The sequence below is a fragment of the Hydra vulgaris genome, chromosome 09, assembly GCF_038396675.1.
Source record: "Hydra vulgaris chromosome 09, alternate assembly HydraT2T_AEP".
Taxonomy (NCBI): Eukaryota; Metazoa; Cnidaria; class Hydrozoa; order Anthoathecata; family Hydridae; genus Hydra; species Hydra vulgaris.
Genome location: NC_088928.1, coordinates 37045850 through 37068971, shown reverse-complemented (window position 1 = coordinate 37068971; position 23122 = coordinate 37045850). Strand labels below are relative to the sequence as shown.

The following is a 23122-nucleotide window of genomic DNA, read 5'->3' as shown; positions in this document are numbered from 1 at the left end:
AAATATATAAAATACAAAACACAGCCCTACCAGTTATGCTTCTACCAGACACTAAAGACAAAAAAATATACCTCAAAATATTCTATAAAATAATATTTACATATAAATAAATATATAATTATAATTTTTTTACCTATTACTCTCATTTCCTCCATAATGTTGTCTAAAGTAAGAAAAAAGATAACTGAAGTTAAAACTAACTAAAAATAAACTAAAAATAACTATAAACTAAACTAAAACTATAAACTAAAATCAACTTTAAATCTTAATATCTGTACCTCAGAAGACAAAGGTTAGTTGTCCAGTTTTTTGTGAAAATGAGTTATGTATGAGACCTTTTTAGTTTTTTCAGTATCTACAGAGGTATAAAGACTGCTGTCCTATGACAATGTGAAACAAATTTAGGTCAATATAAAAGGTCTGGTGTCCCCACAATGTTCAAAGGAAAAACGTCTGTTGTCCAGAAATGACTTTTCACTTTTTTTATTCAACTTTTCTTTTTAAAAAATATATACTTATATATATATATATATATATTTTTTATATATATATATATATATATTTTATATATATATATATATATATATATATATATATATATATATATATATATATATATATTTTAAGGTGAATCAGTTTGATGTTATTTTTGAAACAAAATAAGTATCTCACTAAAAATATGTAGATAATAGGTTTTAAAACTTATCCGTCAACTTTTGATCACTCTAGACTCTTTCTCGAGGCTATATTTTGAAAAAAATAGTCAAATTTTCAGTCAAAAATTGCAGTTTTCTATTACATTGAGGGAGGCTCAAATGTGAATTTTATCAGTGTAAACTACATATACTTTGCATTTAAAAAATATATATATATATATATTATATATATATATATATATATGGATGTATATGTACCTAGTACCTACTACATTCTTAAACTCAAGCCCTTTGTTGATGGCAATATTTGTTGAAGCCTGTGCAAATCAATATTTAAATAAGATATTATTAATGACATTTCATGCAATGCTGAGTAGGATAATTGTGATCTTAGTATTGATGGGTACTATCCTTAAATTTGCAAAGAATCTAATTTTCGCATTCCCGGCTAGAATGTATACTTATGAATCAATTCTTTAATTTGTTGAGAAATCAGGTTTGAATCTTCTAGCCATTCTTTTATGTTTTTCCGCTTACAGGATGGCCAGCGGTCCTTGAAAACCTGGAAATGTCCTGGAATTTGGTAGGTCCTGGAAAAGCACCCCTTTTAGCAATAAATCCTGGAAATCCTTGAACTTTTTTCTGAAATACTTCAATATTTCATTATCATGTTTTTACCTTTTACAGAAATATTATTAATATTGTGTAGATATCTACTGAATTTATTAATTATGTGTTTTCTGACTTGCACGGATATTAATATTTCTAACATGGGAGTATCTGCCTTGGATTCTCATCCAACTGGTAAAAAGCATAAATTTAATGCAAAGACACAATGCAGCAGATATATTCTTTACTGGTAGTTTATTAGTTTTTTATTTTAGTTTAAGTTTTTTTTTTACTTTTATTTAAATTTCAGAATGCTTGTAGCAAATTAATTAGCTGTGTTCTATCAGTAACTTACATAAAAGTTCTCCTGATTTAAAAAAAAACAACTGTAAATCTGGTTACCAAGGCAGAAATAATATGGAGCTTGAATTTAGTAATGTCACATTTTTCTTTAAGATCATGCTTAAATTAAAAAAAAAAAAAAAAGATTGAAGTAGAGAAACCAAATAACCAACTAGGTGTAGACTAAATTGACATAGGAACAGCACTGAAATGCTAAGTTTTCTTCATTGTTAACCAGAAGAGAAATTAAATTTAACAAAAAATGTAGGCAGATTATCATAATGTTATTGCAAAATTTACAAGAAAGATGCCCATTGAAGTATTCTTTAGTGAGGAATGCTTCATCTTTGTCTCCAAATGCAATGATTTAAAACAAGGAAGTATCCACTCTGAAATTCAAGGGTCTTGCTGAGAGATTAGGTGCATTAAAATGGCTTTCAACTAACGATGCAGATGATACAAAACAATAATTTGATGAATTTTTTGGTGCAGAATGTTTTGGATTTAGAGTCTTTGAAATGATAATAAATAAATTTGAATCCTTTAATGAATTAACTGATTCTGTTGATAAATTTCTTGGTGTCTATTTGCAGGAAACTATTCAAAAAAAAAAGTATTCAACGCAATGGAAAGTCTGTGCTTTCATTTTTGTTTTATCTCATTGCCAATTTGCGATAGAACAAGGATTTAGTGTTAACAGGCGGTTGTTAGTAGAAAATCTACAAGAAAGATCTCTTGTTTCCCAAAGAACAGTTTATAACCACATCAATTCCCATGACATTGTTATTCATCAAAAATAGCTGAAGGTTATCATAAAATAGGTACAATTCAGTGTTGAAGGAAAATAAGGATCAGTTAAAGGTAGACAAATTTGTAATTATAAGGAAACAGAAAATTTTATTTTGCAAAATGCAAAGTTCTTAAAACTGAAGCTGACAATCATTGAAGCAGAAAAAAAGCAAAACTTCCTTATGAAAGCAAATTCCTTTAGAAATACAATTTTAAAAAAAAGAACTGGCAATTAAAGAACTTGATATTTCTCTAAAAAAACTTGAACAATCTAAGAAAGAGATTAAATACAAGTGTTTGATAACCTAGTGTATCTACATATATACAATATAAAATATTTTTAACTTGTACCATACTATATACAACTATATTACAAAATATATTTATATTTATATATAAAACATTTTTTGAAGACAATGTATTTGTTTTTTCCTGGTCAAGAAAAGATCAATATATCCTTGAAAAACCACAAGTTATCCTTGAAAAATCCTGGAAATATTCTGGAATTTTAAATTAGCTTTTGGCTGGCCACCCTAGCTCAGCACCTTTTCACTTTATCCCCTTATTTTTTTTTTTTTTTTGATCTTTATCATTCTCCTTCTTTTCAAGCCCTATTTTAAACGTAATTTCTGATCAAATTGACCATGCCCTTTCTCTTTATCCCTCTGTTAATATTGTTGTTATTAGTGAATTTATTGGTCTTCACACTGAATGTCTTAGTTTTTACACCACTGACCTTGCTGAAACTAAACTGCTAGCCCATAACACCTGTATTTCTCAATCTCTTTCTCAGATAGTCAACTTTGTGGCTTGTTTTCCAGACAATCCTAATCACTTACCTTCACTCCTTGATTTGTATCCTGTCTCTAACCCTACCTTGTGTTCAGTTTCTCTTTATCCTCCTTTAGGTGGATAAAGAGAAACTGAACACAAGGTAGGGTTAAATATTAAAATTAAATAGTTAGATCTAACTATTTAATTTTAATATTTAAATAATTAATGATCTAATAACTCTTTTATCTTGTACTTCTTCTTTGGACTCACCTTATCATCGCACTACTTACTACTATCCTAAAGCTGACTGAAATTTTTTTTGAGAATTTCTTCATAAACAAATTTCTAAACTATTTAATAAGAGCATGGCTGAGTCTTTTATTCCTGCATACTGGAAAATGGCATCTATAATTCCAATTTTTATAAAACTCTGAATAGCATTCTGACCCCTCCAACTATTATCCAATCAGTCTTCTTTCTATTATTAGCAAGGTCTTTGAGTCTTTAATCAACAAATTTCTAATATCCCATCTTAAGTCAAATAACTTACTGTCAAATGTATAATGACAGCGCTTTTTTTCACATTAAAAAAAAAATATTGCTCTTGATTAATTTAATTCATTTCTTGGTCTTGCATACCATTGATTTTTTTTTTTCAATTATTATTTTTTGAACCTTTCGGAATTTTAAACCAGATGGAAATTCCTAAAAAATACATACATACATACATACATATATATATATATATATATATATATATATATATATATATATATATATATATATATATATATATATATATATATATATATATATATATATAAATTAGTAAAAAACACTTATCTAACTTTTATATATATATATATATATATATATATATATATATATATATATATATATATATATATATATATATATATATATATATATATATATATATATATATGTATGTATGTATGTATATATGTATGTATGTATATACAATGTTTACTTAGCTATATAACATGGATGGAGCAAAACTCAACACAAACAAAGGAAGTACTTCCACTATTGCAAAGATGTATGATGTTTTTTAAAAAAAAAAAGACAGTTAACGAACACAAAAAATATGTCGAACTTTGGGTGAAAATGGTAAAAAAAATATTTATTTTAATTTTTTCTGTAAGTTATCTTAAATAAAAAAAAAATTGTTTTATGTGTATGTTGTTTTATACTTTCAGAGTGAAGCAGTAGATGATCCAAACTTAATTTTTGAATACATGTTTGATCATGACATTGGAACAAGTCTTTCACTATTTTATATATGTTGGGCTGAGCATTTTGAGACAATCGGAGCAATAAAAAAGTCAGATGAACTATACAATCTTGGAATTAATCGAAGCGCCCAGCCATTAGATGTGTTAAAAGAAGGAAAAAGGTTTTGGAAACTTTTTTTTTAAATTTTTTTAAAGCAAGATTATGATAAATCTTGCAAAATGTTAAAAGAATATATTACAGCAAAATTGATTGGGTGAATTTCTTTTTTTGTTCAATAAAAAGGTCCAATTAAGTAGTTTGAGATGTTTATATAGGAATGGTAGATTAATTGATATTTAAAATTATTTAAAACAAATTTTTGAAATAAAAAAAAATATAATTTTACTTTTTAATAACAATATAAACTGCTCTTTCTGAAGGCATTGAACCATTTATTCTAATCATTCCAAGATCATAATAAAATTTGTTTAAACATTCTATATTAAGAAGCTAATACTTTCTGTACAAAAAATTTAAAAAAAAGTTGATGAATAGGATTTATGTTTGACTGAACAATACCAAATGCTTCCAAACCTCAGGACAATTTTTTTCAGATGACATTGTATATGATGGTCAGGGGCTGTATTCTCATTTCTCCATTAAGCTTAATGGAGCGTTAGTCAAAAATTTCTTTTAAATTACGTTAATAAAAAATTTATTTAAAATTATCGTTTTTTAAACATAAATGTTTTATTTAGGTATAAGTTTTATTTTAACGAATTTATATAAATTTTTGTCATTTCTTTACTTAGAAATATTGTAATGAAATTTCAGACAAAAGCTCCGTTAAGCTTAATGGAGAGATGAGAATACGGCCCCAGGCTACTGTACTGCTGCACTGTAAATGTATTATTTTTTTATATTTCTAATTTCATAATTATTTTTTGTTCACAAAAAACATTAAATTGTTTTTATATCAATAAAATATATTTAAAAAAAAGAGTTATAACAATGATGCATTTTTAAAACGAAAAATTAATTCATTAATTGTTTGTTAATTGAACAATTAACGATTAATTTTTATTAATTGTTTACCATGCCTGTGTTTAAAGTACTTGTAATTTTACACAATATAAATTAGATTTTGTATATACAAGTGTATGTGTATATATATATATATATATATATATATTATATATATATATATATATATATATATATATATATATATATATATATATATATATATATATACATACATAAATATGTGGTTTAGGGTGGTTCAAATAATAAATTCTTTTAAAATAGTCTGCTGCACTTGACTAAATGTGTTCTATATAATACAAAAACACTAGGTTTAAAATTTTTTTGAATAAAAACTATTTTTAGGGTTGCCTCAAGACCCTTAAAAACTTGACAGGTCCCTAATATTTAAAAAAAAAAAGTTCTTCTAAAATATGTCAACCGGGTAATCAAAAGATTATATAAAAACTTCAAAAATAATAATCAATTTATATAAAAATATTTTTTTCAGATATAATCGCCTAAAAACTATTGTTTTTAAGATGAAAATAAAAAAAGTTAAAAATTTGAAGTTTGTTTAAAATAATTTTTTTAAGCATGTTTTTTAAGTGTTTTTGTATTATATAGAACATATTTAGTTAAGTGCAGCAGATTATTTTTAAAAAAGTTGTTTTTTGAACCACCCTAACGTGGATATATATAGCCTGAATTCTATTTATCAACTAAAGACACATCTCTACTTTATATCTGCTTAAGTGTAGCTAATCAAGTAATCCAATAATCTAAATAAAAGTGTGACTATTTCTCCTAACTAATCTTTCAAAAGACCTTATATGTCTAAACAATCAATTGCAAATACTAAATCTCTTCTAGATGATCAAAAAAATGAAATTCTACTTGCTATCAATACAATTCTATTAAAAATAACTAATGGTATTTCTGAACTGAAAGCTATATATGCTGATATTAAAACTAGAGTAGCTAAGAACACAAAAGGTTTTACTAAACTATGTAACCAACTCCTTGACATGTCCAAAAATAATAAATTACTTTTGGGAGAAAATGAAAATTTAAAAAGTGGCTTAGATGACCAGGTTAACATCAACCTAAGAAAAACTCATTCAAAAATATCTCTTATAAAAATAATAACAAAGAGTCCTGGAACGACGCACAAAATACTGTGGCTAATACAAATAAAATAATGTAGATCCAAGATCAATATACAAAATGATTGAGCGCTGTCATTGTGGGAAAGTTACTAAAAGCCTAAAAACAAGTCTTGTCTTTGTTAAATTCCGCAAATGTTCTAACAGCAAACATACTATAAGAGTGTTTGCTATACCTATCATAAATATATGCGTTGAGCAGATGTGTTCTGAATCACTAACTGAGTGCCGCAATGAAGGAGCGTCAACAGTTAATTGAAGAAAAATCAGTTGTTAGCAAACTCCTTGAAGACCAGCAGTATTAAATATCAAATATGTCAAAGGTCAAATATGAGAAATCCGATTCAAAATATTCACATGAATGTTCAAAGGTTTATTTTCTCATTTATATTGTTATTTAATGATATGTATGCATGTTTGCGTTGGTTATTTTTATTTGCGCACAGTTCTTATTATTTGTCTATACTCAATACATAATTTTGTGTATATACAATTGTAAAAATTGTCATAAGTGCAGCTTAAAAAAATGACTTTTCAATCTAAACAAAAATGTGCAATTAGTTGAAGAAGAAAAAAAAAGAGTATACTCAAGGTCAGATAGCTTTCAATATGTTTTAAGAAAGCCCTCTTATTGTTTTGTTTTTATTTATTATTATTTTTTTAGTATTTACTTTTTTATTATTGATTTTACTCTTTTTTTTCTTGATTTTTAATAGTTTGCAGTTACTTCCATTCATATAAATATTCTTACTTATATATAGAACAACAACAACAACAGCAACAAGCTATTTATTATCAGTAAATCATTTTTACAATAGTATTAATAATAGTAAAAATAATAATAACAATAATAATAGCAGTAATAACAATAATATATTATAGTAATATGAGATAACAAAATGAATACAAATTATAGTAATAGTAATAATAAATATGTTTACAATAATTACAGTGAAAAAATAATAATATTAGTAAATATTGGAATGGTAGCTATAAGCATAAAATTTTTTATAATAATAAGTTAATGATTTATTCGGATGGTGTCACTCATACCAAAATCTGATCAAAAGAGTGACACCAATTTTTAAATATAAGTAATAATAAGCAAAGATATACATTGAAACACATGGACCGTAAACACAGATTAAAGTACATAGAATATACATAAAAAATAAACATGTAGAAATCATAATTTGCAGGTTTTAATAATAAAAAAAAGAAGAAAATAAACAAAAGTTACTGATGATAATTGTAGTAATAACGAAAAGAAAATTAAAACGATAATTTAATAGTAATGTCTAAAAGTTGAAATAAAATGTTTTTAAAATTGTTTTTGTTTTAGATGGAGAAAAGGTATTCAAGATGTAGTTTTTTGGACTCATTCAAAATGCATACAAGGCTCTTGTTGCATTCACAGGCACACTGATAAACAATAGAATGTTTACCATGTTTACCTGGATTTTAAAAGATGGTGTATTTAGTTTTTCATTATATATTTCTAGTAGAGTAGGAATGTACTAGTCTACTTCTTTTTGTTTTTGATTCCACTTGTTCACAGAGTGAAAACAAAAAGAAGATTAGCATACTTTACTAACGCTGGAAATGTTGGAATGTTAAGTTTTTTGAAGGATTCCAATGTATTTGATTTAATTGGTTGGAAGTTTATTATTCTAATCGGTTGGCGCTGAGGCAATAGCAACTTGTTAACATGATAATTTTCAACTTGGTCCCAAACTTGACAATAGTAGCTAAGATAAGATGATATAATACATATAAATAATATGTAACTTTTAAAGAATTAGCCGGTTATTATTAATTTTAATTTTGATTTCAATAATTAATTTTGATTGAGATAAAAAAAAATTAATTCAGTTTTTTTTGTGTTAAAATATTATAATACCTTATTGCCATAACAATTCACCGTAATGAAAACTACAAATAGCAAATGTGCTGTTTGCAAAATTACTGTCTATAAAAATCAGAAAGCTATTTTTTGAGATAACTGCCTCAATTTGGTCTGCTTCAAATGTAACAACCTCAATGATATTGACCAATTACTAAAAAAAAAATTGTTCATGGTTTTGTATTAATTGCTTAGCAAGTATGTTTCCTTTCAATAAAGAAACTATAACTAACAATGAAAATCTTTAAAAAAATGATCTTCTCATCTATAAACCAAAAGAATTAGAATCTATCTTCGTTGAAATTATAAATCTTAAAAAATCAAATATTATTGTTGGCTATCTTTAGAGGCATCCAAAAATGTCTTTAGGCATCCAAAAATGTCTTTACGCATTTTCTTATCCTTCTATTTTAATCCTTTACTAAAAAATCTAACCAAAGTAAACTGTATTTATTTTAGGAGATTTTAACAATGATTTTTTAAAATGTGACACAGATTTATATACTTATTATAAGACTTTTTAAAATTGCTTTTTACCTCGCATTGTCCACCCTACTCGTATCTGTAAAACATTAAAAGCATTAATTCACAACATCTCAAATATTAAATCAATTAAATATCAAGTAGGGAATCTTACCACCATAATCTCAGATCATCTCCAATTTTTGCTTATAATATTCTTAAATCACTATCTTACAAAAAGCTCTTAATCCAGGAAAGAAACTAGAAAAAGTTTTAATGAAGTGTCATTTAGAAACAATTTTCACAAAATTAGTATAGACAGAACCAAAAATGTACCCTGATATTTGTACTAAGTCTTATGAGAATACTATTTTGGATATTAATCTATTGCTTGGTATCTATTCGCCTTTTAGAAAGCTTAGCAAACAAAATATTAAATTCAAGACTAAACCATGGGTATCAGATGAACTCAAACACTCTATTCAGCACAAAAACAAGCTCTTTAAAAAATATATTCTAAAAATAAAACCGCATTCATTAATGAGTACAAAATATTTTGTAACAACTTCCAATCAAAACTCAAAGAAAGCAAGAAAAATTACTATGATAATTATTTTACTGAAAACATAAAAAATATAAAAGCAACCTGGAAAGTAACCTGGAAAGGTATCAAAAATATCATTAGTATTAAAAATAATTCTCAAATAACTAGTTTAATCTCCGAATGTAATTGTACACAACAATATAACAATAACAAACCCCTTCGGTATTTGTAATGCTTTCAACAATTACTTTACTAACATTGGTAAAGATATCCAGACAATTCTTTCATCCATGAATTCATATTACTTATCTCCATGAATCATATATTACTTATCAAATCTTTCTCAAAAATCTTTCCCAAAAATCTTTCTTTATGCCAACTGCCAAAGTTAAACCTATCTTCAAAACTGATTCAAAGGTAAAAATATCAAACTATAGACTAATTTCCCTTCTCTCCAATACTGATAAAACTCTTGAAAGACTAATTTTTAAAAGACTATACAAGTACTTTAATGAAAACAAACCTTTTTTTTTAACTGCAATTTGATTTTCAAATAAACTATTCTACATCACTTAATTTACTAAGTCTAACAGAAAAAATTAAAAATTCTCTGGATGAGAGAATTTTTGGATGTGGTATTTTTATTGACCTTCAAAAAGCATTTGGCACTGTAGATGTTGACATTCTATTTTATAAACTATCCTACTTTGGTATTAGAGGAGTTTCAAACTACTGATTCAAATCTTTTTTTCCTAAAAGAAGTCAATTAGTATCTATTAGTGAGGTGAGCTCAAACTTAAACAATATCAAAGTATGTGTTCCTCAGGGAACTGTCTTTGGCCCTTAACTGTTTCTTATTTATATAAATGACATGTTTAAAGCTTTAAAATTTAGTAGAGTTGAACCCTTTGCAGATGACACAAACCTTCTCTATTTTAAGTCTATAAAAAAAATCAACAAATATGTTAACTATGACTATTCAACTGGCTAAATGCCAAAAAAAATTTCCTTAACTTCAAAAACTGGTTTAATATTATTTAAAAGTCGTCACAAAAAATTAGACTAACAAATCAAAATTAAGTTAAACAGGAAAAAACTTTGGTGCAAAAAATTTGTAAACTACTTGGGTATAAAGCTAGACAAAAACAGAATGTATGTGAATTTCTACCAAAAAATTCACATACATTCACATCTTTTAATGTATTGCAAATTTTAAAATGATATAATCAAAATTGATATAATCAAAATTGAAAATTGTTTATTTATTTACAACTGCATTAACAAAAAGCTACCTCCTATATTTAATAAATGGTTTACTCTATGCAGTGCAATTAGCTGTCAACTTACATTAAAATTCTTGTAGAGGTACACTGAGTTTGCAAACATATAATACAAAATCCTACGGTAAACACTCCTTTAAATACTCTGCATTAATGGACTGGAATCAACTTCAAAAAAAACAAAATTAAAAACAATTTCTTTTTGCAATATTAACAAATACGTCCTCAAAACTAAACTAAAATACTACTTGTTACATCAAGATAAATAGAAACATTAATTATTGCTGATAAAAGCTTTATCACCATAGAAGATATATGAGACATAATATAAATATGAACGTTGACTAATAGCAATCTTTTGTGTGTGTGTTTTCGTGCTTGTTTTTATTTTGCTCATGGGCCCTCTCCTTGATTTAGCAAGGCTATATAAGAGTGAACCATCCAGAATATAGAATGTATATATATTTATTGTAATTTAACATGCTTATGTAAAACAACTATCTGGTAAATATTGCTTTTTGTTGTTATTATACTGCTATTATGAAAAACAAAAAAAACATTACATTCGGATGTAAATACTCAAAATTTTAATAAAAGAATGGAAATTATTGGCTCAAAAGTTCATGGATAAACTGAATTCCAATTACTTTTAAAACTTTTGTTTTACAAACTACTTTTTCTGAATGTATTCCATAATGGGACATAATAAATATAAAAAACATTTCATAATGGGACATAATAAATAGTTAACAGAGGCTGTGAAACAGTTAATTATTCATCTTATAGGACTAAATAAGACTGTGCAACAAATTTTAGTAGAAATAAATATTCCACGATCAACAGTTGGCTATTCATTGAAAGTTTTTTGGCATCTGAATCATTTCCAAGCATTGTCAAAGTCAAGAAGGTCAAATCAACAACTTTTCTCTGAGATAATGTTAAAGTAAGATTGTCAAAGGCCTTTGACAAATCAAAGTTAAGATCCGCAAAAGAGTGTTAAAGAAATCCATTGTGAATTTACATAGTCAAATCAAATATATTTATTATAAAAATCACATATTTATAGTAAAAAATAATTAGTTACTAAAATTTAAAACGCATTTCAAAGATTTTAAAAGAAACCATGCTAAAACATTCAATAGCGTTACTTTTAAGTTAAAGTATGCAACTGAAGAAAAAAATTATGTTTTAACATGGTATTTGCATGCGCTTACAAAGGCATGCTAAGTTTTAGTTGAAATGAATGCATTTGCAATTACTTTAAAAGAAACCATGCTAAAACATTGCTTTCTTCAAAAGCAGGTTTTTTTTTTTAATTTTCGTATAATTGTTAAAGTGAAATGTTTGTTTGCATACTAAAAATAATTTTAAAAGTTTTAAGTTTTAAAAAGTATTTGGTGAAATATATGAAAAATTTATATAAATATGTTTTTATATAAAATATAATCTAATATTATATATCTAATAAATAATAATAATAAATATATCTAATAGAATATATAAAACTTTTATGTTCAGAGCTGACAACACTGGGAGAAGGAAGGGGGGGGGAGTGCAGGGGGCACTGGTCCCCCTACTTTTTTTTTTTTCTTTTTTTTTTTTTTAAGAAAATTTTAGATATAGAGGACTTTTTTTAGAACTTGACGATTGTGCCCCTTCACTTCGAAACCCGTGTTGTCGGCCATGATGTTTATTAGTTTTCAATTTTTATTGTGTGTTCAACAACACCAATAATATGATAATTTTTATTATTAAATAACTAATATTATAGATATAATAATATCATATTAAGTATTTAATAATAACTTAATATAATAACTTATTAAATGCTTAATATATCATTATTTTTAAAGGTTTTAAAAAAAGAAATGTCAAAAATTTTATTTTATTTTCAGTTCCTTTTTATTTTAATTTCTTCAAGTTTATATGTTTTTTTTATAAGTAAATAAATTTAACAAACTGAATTGAGAAAAATTCACTACTTTGTATTAATGGATAACAGTTACCGTCATAAGTTTACTGCATATTAGTTAATATTAATTTGCACGCACATTGCAAATGCATGAGAAATTGTTTTGAAATGATAAAAAAATTAATAAAATTCAATCAGCATCTTTGATATAATTTATTAATATAATAATTAATAAATTTTATTAATTTATTATCTTAATAATTTATTAACTAGAATAAAGTTATTTAAAAAAAAATATAACTTCTAATTTAATAAAAAAATTATTTGGTTAAAATTATTTAAAAATGAAACTGCCTTATTTGACATTTACCTCAATACATCAACATAGGTTTTGGAATGGGGCAGCAATCAGTTTTATATTTTTCTTCCAATATTCTTTTTCTACTTCAAATTATTCTTTTGTTACATCAAGCATTTTGCATTTTTTTAAAAGAAAACTTGTTTTTTGGTAAAAATTATATTTACACAAGATACATACACTGCTTTAATGGTTGCCTTCCCTTACGTTTTTTAATGCAACATATGTTGTCTATTCTTGAATTAGCTTACTTTAATTTATTGAGAATGTATATTACATTACAATTTAACTCTTAATGAATCGAATAAAAATATTAAGTGTTTTTAAATTCAACTTTTATTTTCTATTTTAAAAATTAAAAACATATTTCATCATCAAAGAAGAAGAGCAACTCTCTACTTACAACTTTTACTTTCTAATTACAATCTGCAATCTTATAATCTATTAGCAAAATAAAGTGTCACAAAAACAACTTTATCATATCATATGTTTTTAGTTCATTTGTTTTTGAATTTTTTTGTTACTAAACTTTTTTTTATTTCCGAATGCTTTCAATTATTATGTATGGAATTCAATTTGTTTTTGTTTTTTTTGTTTTTGTTAATTCACCTCCCCAAGGCCCAAAAGGCCACTACAGACTAGGAGGCTACTTAATTGTGGTTATAACCCTCTCTCTACTCTATAACTCCGAAACACAAACCTTGACAATCAAGGCCGCTGCGAGGAGAAACAAGTTGAGCACAGTACTACCAGGGACGTTGTGGGGCACTCTAATATTATACCACTACCGTATTAGCTTTAATTATTATTAGCTTTAATTCTTTACATCATAATTTTTACGGTTTTAATTATAATTAGCCTTAATTCTTTACATCATATTTTTTAAGGTTTTTTTTTGAAAGAAATATAAAATTTTCTATCTAGATATGTTTTTGCATCCATTTGAGCAGCCAACTTCACAAAACTGGTTAAAATAAGTTAATTCTAATAAAAAAAAACAATCAGTATGCAAGTTTCCTGAAAGAACTGAAATTTTAGTTTGTTAAGAATAGAAAGGATTTTTTATTTATTGTTAAGGAATGAAAAAAATTTATCACTGTCCCAACCCAAACTCTCAGACAATTTACCAGCAATTGCCTTACATATTCTCATTTTATCAATCAATGTAGTTTCTAAAGCCCCCGACAGCTCCCTAATATAGCATTGCATCAGAGTGCCAATATAAGAATAAATATAATTTTTTATACGTGTATATAAATATTAGAGATGCCATGAATATTCGTCAACTATTTGGTATTTGGTATATATGGCACTAAACTTAACTAATCTGTATATTCAGCAGTATATTCGGTATTTGGCTGAATATTGCGAACTATTCTGTTGAATACCATTAAAAAAATACCTTTTTTATATCATGATAAAAAAAAAGAAGCATAATAATTAGTTTATACCACTATATCATAAAAAGTAGATTGCATTAGTCTCATAATTGGTATATTATTGTTGTATTTTATAGTTAATATATTATATAGATTAAATTCCATTACTCAAAATAAATATTTTTCTAATAAAAATAGCATTTACTTAAAAAATAACATTGGTAGATTCTGATTAATAAAAACAACTTTTTCAGCATTTGTTAAAAGATTGTGATTGCATTTTTCTTTATAAATTATACCTTCTTCTGAAAATAGCCACTCACTATACACACTGCTACCGATATACGCACTACCGGGAGATGACAAATAAATCTGAGCCAATTCTGCAAGGTTATATAAGAAATATTTTTTTGCATTTTTATCTGTTTGTATATTTTCTGTAGCTGCTTCCTCAAAGCAGTCTCAGAAACTATTGCATATTTCAATGGTTTTATCATTTTGATTATCATTTCTTTTTTTCCTAAGTTGAGATAAATCAGCGCTGGTGCTACTAAATTTATTAGAACTCTTTTTCAGAGCTTCTAAAAGAACTTTTTGCTTTGTTCTTTGTGTTTTAACTAATCCTAAGAAGCTAGTTTTAAAGTGTGGGTCAAGAAAGGTGGCAGCCTAGTAAGCAACCACTATTTAAAGTTGGAAGTTACTGAAAGAGAAAAGATGAAGATTGTAGAGCAAGATAACGATTGACGGGCGACTTAAAGGATTTCAAATTATATGAATCAGGAAAGCAAGACGAAGGAAGCAAATTCCAAAGAACTGATGTTTGAGGAAAAAAACTAGACAAATAAGCGTTTTTGGAGCACTTAGGAACACACTTAATTGAATGACGAGTAGCACGAGAATGAATTTTAGAAGATGGCACAAGAGACGCTAGCTCTTTAGAGCAGTGCCCATTATAGTATTTGTAGAAAAGAGAAAGAGAAGCAACATTACGACGATGTGATAATGGTTGGAGGTTGGCTGCAAGAGCAGGTCCAACTATGTTTACAATGCGTTTTTGCACCTTGTCTAAAAGAGAAAGGGCATCATTAGAAGATCCGCCCCAGATATGGCAACAGTATTCCATACAAGGCCGGATTTGAGATTTATAGAGATAGAAAATAGAATCCGAAGTAAGAAAGTGACGAGTTTGATAAAGAGATGCAACCTTAGCAGATGCTAATTTTGCAACTGATTTGATATATGGTTTCCAAGAAAGATTGGAAGTAAGAGTTAATCCTAAAAGATGAAGAGTAGGTGACTCATCGAGTACATCACCGTTCATAAATATAGGAAGATCTAAATTATTGCGATAACGATTGGCTGAAAAAAATTGAGTTTTATCTGAATTAAAGTTCACCAGCCACTGAGAGCCCCATGCTGTAGCAGAAGCGAGATCCTTTTCAACTTCAAATGCCCCCTCCAAGCAATCAGAGGGTGTTGGTTTCTTATCACGACAAGAATAAATGGTAGTATTATCAGCAAACAATGCCATCTTAGATGTGAGAATATCTGGAAGATCGTTAATGTAAATTAAAAAGAGTATAGGGCCAAGGATAGAACCTTGAGGAACCCCTCAAGTTACAGAATAAGAAAAAGAGTGCTGTCCATCGAGGACAACTTTTATGGTACGATTGGAAAGGAAGGATTCAATAATCTTAAAGATGTTTGCCGGATACACCATAAGAAGAAAGCTTATGGAGAAGACCAGGATGTCAAACTTTATCAAAAGCTTTTGAAATGTCAAGAGCGATGGCCTTAACCTTTCCACCTTCATCTAATGCACAATAAAACCTATCAGTTATTACTGTTAGCAAATCAGCTGTAGAACGAGAAGATCGAAATCCATATTGATGGTCAGAAAGTAAGTTATTAGATTCAAGATGAGAAATTAAGTCTTTGTAAGGTGAGAGTAAGGCTTGACCTGGAATCGTCGAGAGGGAATAAAAGATTCTATGCCAGCCTGAATCCACGAAGTTATGTAAGAAGCACATTTGTCGACAGGAAGACAAAAGATTTCTACCCTAGGGCCATCACGAAGAAAATTACGGAAAGAATCCCAGTCAGCTTTACTGTAGTTGTAAGAGGTTCGATAATAGGGGGATTCAGGTGATGAAGAAGAATGAGATATTAGTTTTAGAGAGATCAAACTGTGATCAGAAGCACCTAAGGGTGAATGTGGAGAAACTGAGCACTTACCAGGATCAGAAACAAGACATAAGTCGAGTAGAGAAGGTAAATGATTCGGGTTGTCAGGAAAGCGAGTTCGAAAGTTGGCTATTTGAGTTAGGGATTGAGAAAGGCAAAAGTTGTGGGCTTTAATGCCTGCAGAGTCACTGAGACTAGAACCAAGCCATTCAGAGTGGTGAGCATTAAAGTTACCGACAACAACTATATTAGCTGATGGATAAAGAGAGAGGGCTTGGTCAATATGATCAGAAATAACTTCAAAAAGAGTCCAGTCTTGAGATGAAGGAGAGCGATATAGAACAATGAGAAAGGCAATAGAGTGAAGTGGTGCTAAATGAAAGCACATGAAAGAGTGGTCTGTGGATTCAAACCTAGTTTCAAGACAAATGGGTGAATTCTTATGAATGTAAATGCCCAGGCCAAGCATGTGACTATTGGAGTCTTTAGGAATTAAAGGAAGATAACCATCAACATTAAGATCACAAGATGAGACAGCCGAACTCAAATTAGTCTCACAAAGAGCAAGTAGGTCTGGTGAACTTTGCAAGAGATAAGACTCAACAGAAGAAAAGTTACTTCGAAGACCACGAATATTGGTGAATGATAGGTTTAGAAAACTTGGTAATGATGATGGTTTTTTGTGTTTTATAGTTTTTGGTACTTTATTCATTTTTAAATTAGATTGAGGAACTTGACTCAAAGCATAGATAGTACTAAGAACACCGTTTAATAGCCCAAGCAATTGCTTCATTACTACTAATAAACCCTAAGCCGTAGCAAAGGGCTCCAAATGTGACCTCGGCAATGCACACCAAAAGTACAAACTGGGACACCATCCATGCGCAACATGGCACTGTTAATACGTTGATATTTTTCAGCTGTTGATGGAATCAGCCTCTCTGAGAGCTACCACAGAGTTCAGGAAACCTGACTACCAGCCGGCCTCAGTACTATAAAACTGAGTTTTAGAGCTGTACCCTTATTAGGAGATAATAGAATGAGTTGCCTAGTCATAAAAACAGACACAAGCAAAACCCATGCATTGAGTCAAGAAGATCCAGCATTCAACATCCTAAACTGGAAACAATGTATTATAAATACATCTGTGCCAGGCTTATAGATGAAGAAGGGGTGCAAGGCTGGTCAACAGATAGAATCTGTTTACCCCTTAAGTCTTTGCCTAGGAGGCCTTCTACGAGACAGTAGCTGGGTGCATTTAACATCTGCCCAAGATGAGTATTTTTATCAAGACACCATCTCTAGCCTTTACTCTAGCCTTTACCATCTCTAGCCTTTACATGCCGAATTACCTCAAAAATGTAGGAAATACCCAAACTGGTTTTATTTGTAATTTCATCAAACGGTTGGAGGAGTTTGATACATTGCTCCAATATCTTCCGTTGAACATGTGTTAAACTCTTTAAAGTTATGTACAAATAGATAGCTTGCTTTTGCTATAATAATTGCTCCATTAAATTGTATGTTGAATTCTAGTATCAGCAGTTTTTTTCTCACTTTTTTCTGCTTACTTTTTTTCCATACAACTTTTTCAGTAAAAGAAAAAAAAACAAAGAATAATGAAAAAAAGATTGCTGCTTTAACCCAAACCTTTAGTCAATGAAGCAGCACTCCATTGCAGATTAGAAAATAAGTAATCAAAGGCATGCAGTCAATTCAACCAGCTAACTTATGGAATTGACGGTCGATTGTTTTTTTTTAAACGTTTAAAAAAAATTATTTTTTTAAATTTTTATCTTAGTAATTAGTTCTTCATGACCAAACTTTATAAATACATAAAATTATAAACTTTATAAATACACAAAATTATAAACTTTATAAATACACAAAATTATAAACTTTATAAATACACAAAATTATAAACTTTATAAATACACATAATATGTAATGCTTGAAAATTAATGAGTTCGTATTCTTTTTAAAATAATAATTTTAAATAAAATTGATGTATTTTTTAAATGGAAACTCGCAAGTAACTAATGTTGAAATTACCTGCTAATTTTAATAGTTTGAAATAACTCTTGCGCGCACAGATTTAAATTCTATTAAAAAAGAAAGTTTGAAAACATCCAATTAATTTGTTGTTGAATTTTTTTTTAATACCAAAACAATTTTTATAAAGTATTAAAAAACTTTAAACTGAAAACTTAATGCTAAAAGATGCCTATGAATTGCTGCTATAACAGTTACATTACATTACTTTGCAATTACATTATGTTACCTAAAAAGAAGTTTTTACTAAAAATGTGTTTTTAAATATAAATTTTGTCTGATTCCACTGATTAATTGATTAATAGAAGAAAAAAGTTTGCAAACACGCAATTGATAATTTTAAATTTGATTAAAAATAGTTCATTCATTTCAATGACTCCACAAACGGCATAAAAGCTATAAGAAAAATAAATAATAAGATTGAATGAAATAAACCAAATATAATAAAATAAGAACTTATAATAAACAAAAACAAATAATAATAAAATAAGAGCTTCAATAAAGAAAAATGTTTCCACAATTTATATCTCTGCTTATTAGAATCATTTTAAAAATTGGTAATGTTAATGAGTTAATGATAATGTTATCAACTCTTGTGTGCTAAATAAGCGATTGTTTTATGAAACACTACAATAAAAATAACCAAAGTAAAAAACGAGACTTTTGATAAGTATTTATTGGTTTTTAAGAATTCTATAATAGAAAAAAAGCTCAACTAGTAATTTCGTTTCTTACAATATGCAGCAAAAACTTGCAAGAAAATAAAAATTTAAAATAATAATAAGTTGATTAAGTACAGTTGAAAGAAAAAAAAGTTCTTACACCAATTATGATGTATTTATGATATAGTTATGATATGTTTTTATATATTATTAAAACAATATGTTAAATATTTTTATTAAAATAGTAATATAATAAGAACTTTAATTATTTATGAAAATAAGCTTTTCACCACCAGTAAAATGAAAGTAATGTAAATAAGTGAAGCAAAGTATTTAATAGATATTGTTTACGTCATATAATACTCATCAACGAACCTAAAGTAGCTTATCATAAACAATAAAACTAAATTTAAATGTTTTTTCAAAATTCAAATGATTTTATGAAATTGTAGTAAATGCATTTTTTGAATTATATCCTGATTATTCGTTAAACCTTATTTTTAAAACTCTAATTTTTTTTCAACTGGTCAATCATGGCTGACAAGATTTCATTTTGGGAGGTCCACGCTGTATATATATACACACACACATATATACATGTGTGTGTGTATATATATATATATATATATATATATATATATATATATATATATATATATATATATATATATACATATACATATATATATATATATATATATATATATATATATATATATATATATATATATATATATATATATATATATATGTGTATGTATATATATATATATGTCCTTGCATTTTATTGCTGTTATTGATATTTTTTAAATTTAGTTTAATTACATTTTTATACATTTAAAAAAGGATGTTTGAAATGAGAATGGCAAAATCATCATCAAGTAAAAGTGTTGAAACAGAAAATTCAAGAGAGGTTCTAGCTGGTTTAAATGCATATAAGGGTGGAAAGGTGCCAAGCAACCGAATTAAAAAAGAAGGTTTATAACTTGAGAAAAATGTTTTAAATTTTTTTTTCATGTGTGACTTTGTTTATAATTAAAAAGTGTCAAAAAAAGCCAAAGAGTATCTTTATGTTTTAGTCAAGAAGCAAACTACATCTCAAAAGGTTTCTTGCAGTGGTCCATATTTCCAAATCTTTAAAGAGGAGTCTAGTTCTGATTCTGTTTTACCAGCGCCATCGAAAGGACAGTCCAAAGTACTTCCCACTGATCCATCCTTGCACATAGAAAATACAAAACCAGTAACAACTCTTAAAGGAACAAAGGTATTTTCATGTATAAATATTGTAAATAATTCAGTTGTAAGTCATTATTAGTATCATTGTCATTATCAGTTTAACATTCAGTTTTCAAATAGCATTGTTGAAATTCATCCACACAGAATAGATGGTATATAAGGGATTATCCATAAATTAAGTCATGCTAAGTGGTTTTGTGATGACTCATACGGAAACTGTAACTAAAGTGTTATGATGTTATGACAAGGGGGGTCTAAAATGGTCAAAAAATGCGTGACGTAATTTGTGGATGACCCCTGATGTCTTTTTTTATGCTATAATAGTGGAATTTAGTCTGTTTTTTAAGTTTAGTCTGTTTTTTAGGTTTGGTATGTTTTTTAAGTTTGGTCTGTTTTGTTATGTTTAATCTTAACCAAAACTTGATCGCATGTAGTGTCAGAGTGTCCAGTAGTCCAAGTAATATTAGGGTAGCGAGCAGTCCTCAAAAACCTTAAAAACCTTGAGTTTGACATGTCCTGGAAAAATTATGGAAAAACTGAACAAACCTATTAAACCTGCAATTCCTTTAGCCTTTTCTTTTTTTTTTAGAATTCAATTCTTATTTATTTTAATTTAATACCTTTATAAGTATGGATTATTATAAAAATATTCTGAAAAAGTATTTCAGATAAATCATTTTTTTTATGGATCACCAAAAAAAACAAAATAAAACATTAAATTTGGATCATGTTGCAGGATCTTTGCAACATTAATTAGTTGATATTGATGTATAAAAGAGGCTTTATTATTTATTAAAGGAATTTGTTAGTTTTGTGTGTAAATTTTTTAGTTCATGCAAAGAGAATTAATAAAATTTATAAAATTAATAAAAACATGTGTATAATTTACTATATATCATCAAATTACATTTAGTTTACCCAATTACATTATATTGTTGCATTTAATATAACAACCTGATGAGTATTTTGGTTTTGAAATGTCTTAAACTTACTCAATTATGTCATATTTAGGATGTTAGACAGCCTAGTGGCATAGCCTTGTGCTTCCAAATATTGTGACAGTCACACTTTCACAATATAAATAAAAAAGGTGTTTTGAGTAAATTTTTAGTTTTTTTGTATTATTTTATTAAGTTTTTTAAAAAAGCACTTAAGTACCTCCATCATTAAAAATGTTAATCAATTCTAAAGAATTCTTTTTTATAATAATGTCAGCATATTCCACAAATGTGTGAAAATTTACAGTAGTTAAGACATTTGCGACTTCTTGTAATTTAATTTTGGTATAAATTGAAGTTTTATTAATTTGATCATTCATTTCTGATGAGTCTTTATTGATAAAAAATTTTGTTAAGTGATTTTCTACTACTTTATATATATATATATATATATATATATATATATATATATATATATATATATATATATATATATATATATATATATATATATATATATATATATATATATGTATATATATATATATATATATATATATATGTATATGTATATGTATATATATATATATATATATATATATATATATATATATATATATATATACACACACACACACACATTCACATTATTTATTAAATAACCTTTATTAACTTAGTCATTTTAATCGTTATGTTAACTAAGGCGGGAAAATCAAAAATAAAACAATAAAATTATGAATAAAGTTAATTTTAAAAAAAGCAAACATTTTCTTCATTTGAAATAAAAAAATATTACCATACCATAAGCAAGGTCTTTCAAAAGTCATTCGTTTAAAAGTTTTTTTCTTATTGTTGATGGTATTCTTGTCTAAACTTTTTTTAGCACAATACGATTTAAAATTTTATTTTTATTTATTTTTTATAGTTTATTTACATTTTTAATGCATAATTTAATAATTACAGTTTACTTAAAATTGAAAAGTTACAAAAAATCTTCAATATGAAGATTTTGTGTTTCACACTCTAGAGTGATCTTAATTATAAATTGATAATTTTGAAAAGAGAAAATATTTTAGAATATAAATGGTATACTTTTTTATATTTATTGAGTTGGTTTATATTTGAATTTATTTGCATAAAAAAATAATAATTAAAAGTGACTTTCTGTAAAAATCAGGCAAAGATACAAGCCTGCACACAAAATAATGAGAAAAATGATCAAAAATTGCTGTTTTGCCTTCCAAAAATGAGTTCTTGCTGGTCAAGATTGATTAATTAAAAAAATGCAAGTTTTAAAGAATAAGTTTTTTACAAACAACCATTTTGAAAATACTAAATATTCATTACATCTAAAATATTTTGAAAAAAGCGTCTAAAATATTTTTATAGATTATGATAACCAATTTTTAATTCACTTTGTGGATGCCTATTAAATATGACAGCATGTCTTCTTTTTTTACACATCTTTAGTTACACTTCAGGGTAAAAAAAATTTTATGTTTTCTGCAGCTACACTCAAACTAGTAATAAATGACCTGAACTGAGTAATAAAATTTAAAAATAAGAACAAATCAAAGTTTGACCTAATATTTAGAAATATTGACCAAATGTAGTTAA

General features: G+C 26.8%; 1 protein-coding gene across 1 annotated transcript in view; it reads left to right on the top strand.

Annotated features, from left to right (window-relative positions):
• LOC100198524 (uncharacterized) overlaps window positions 1–23122 on the top strand; it is a 72577-nt gene that overhangs the window by 5252 nt on the left and 44203 nt on the right. Inside the window, exons 3-6 of the mRNA XM_065805575.1 lie at window positions 4166–4301; window positions 4391–4587; window positions 20178–20308; window positions 20411–20595. Of these exons, the coding sequence (XP_065661647.1) occupies window positions 4166–4301; window positions 4391–4587; window positions 20178–20308; window positions 20411–20595 (649 nt within the window). The remainder of the gene's footprint in view (window positions 1–4165; window positions 4302–4390; window positions 4588–20177; window positions 20309–20410; window positions 20596–23122) is intronic.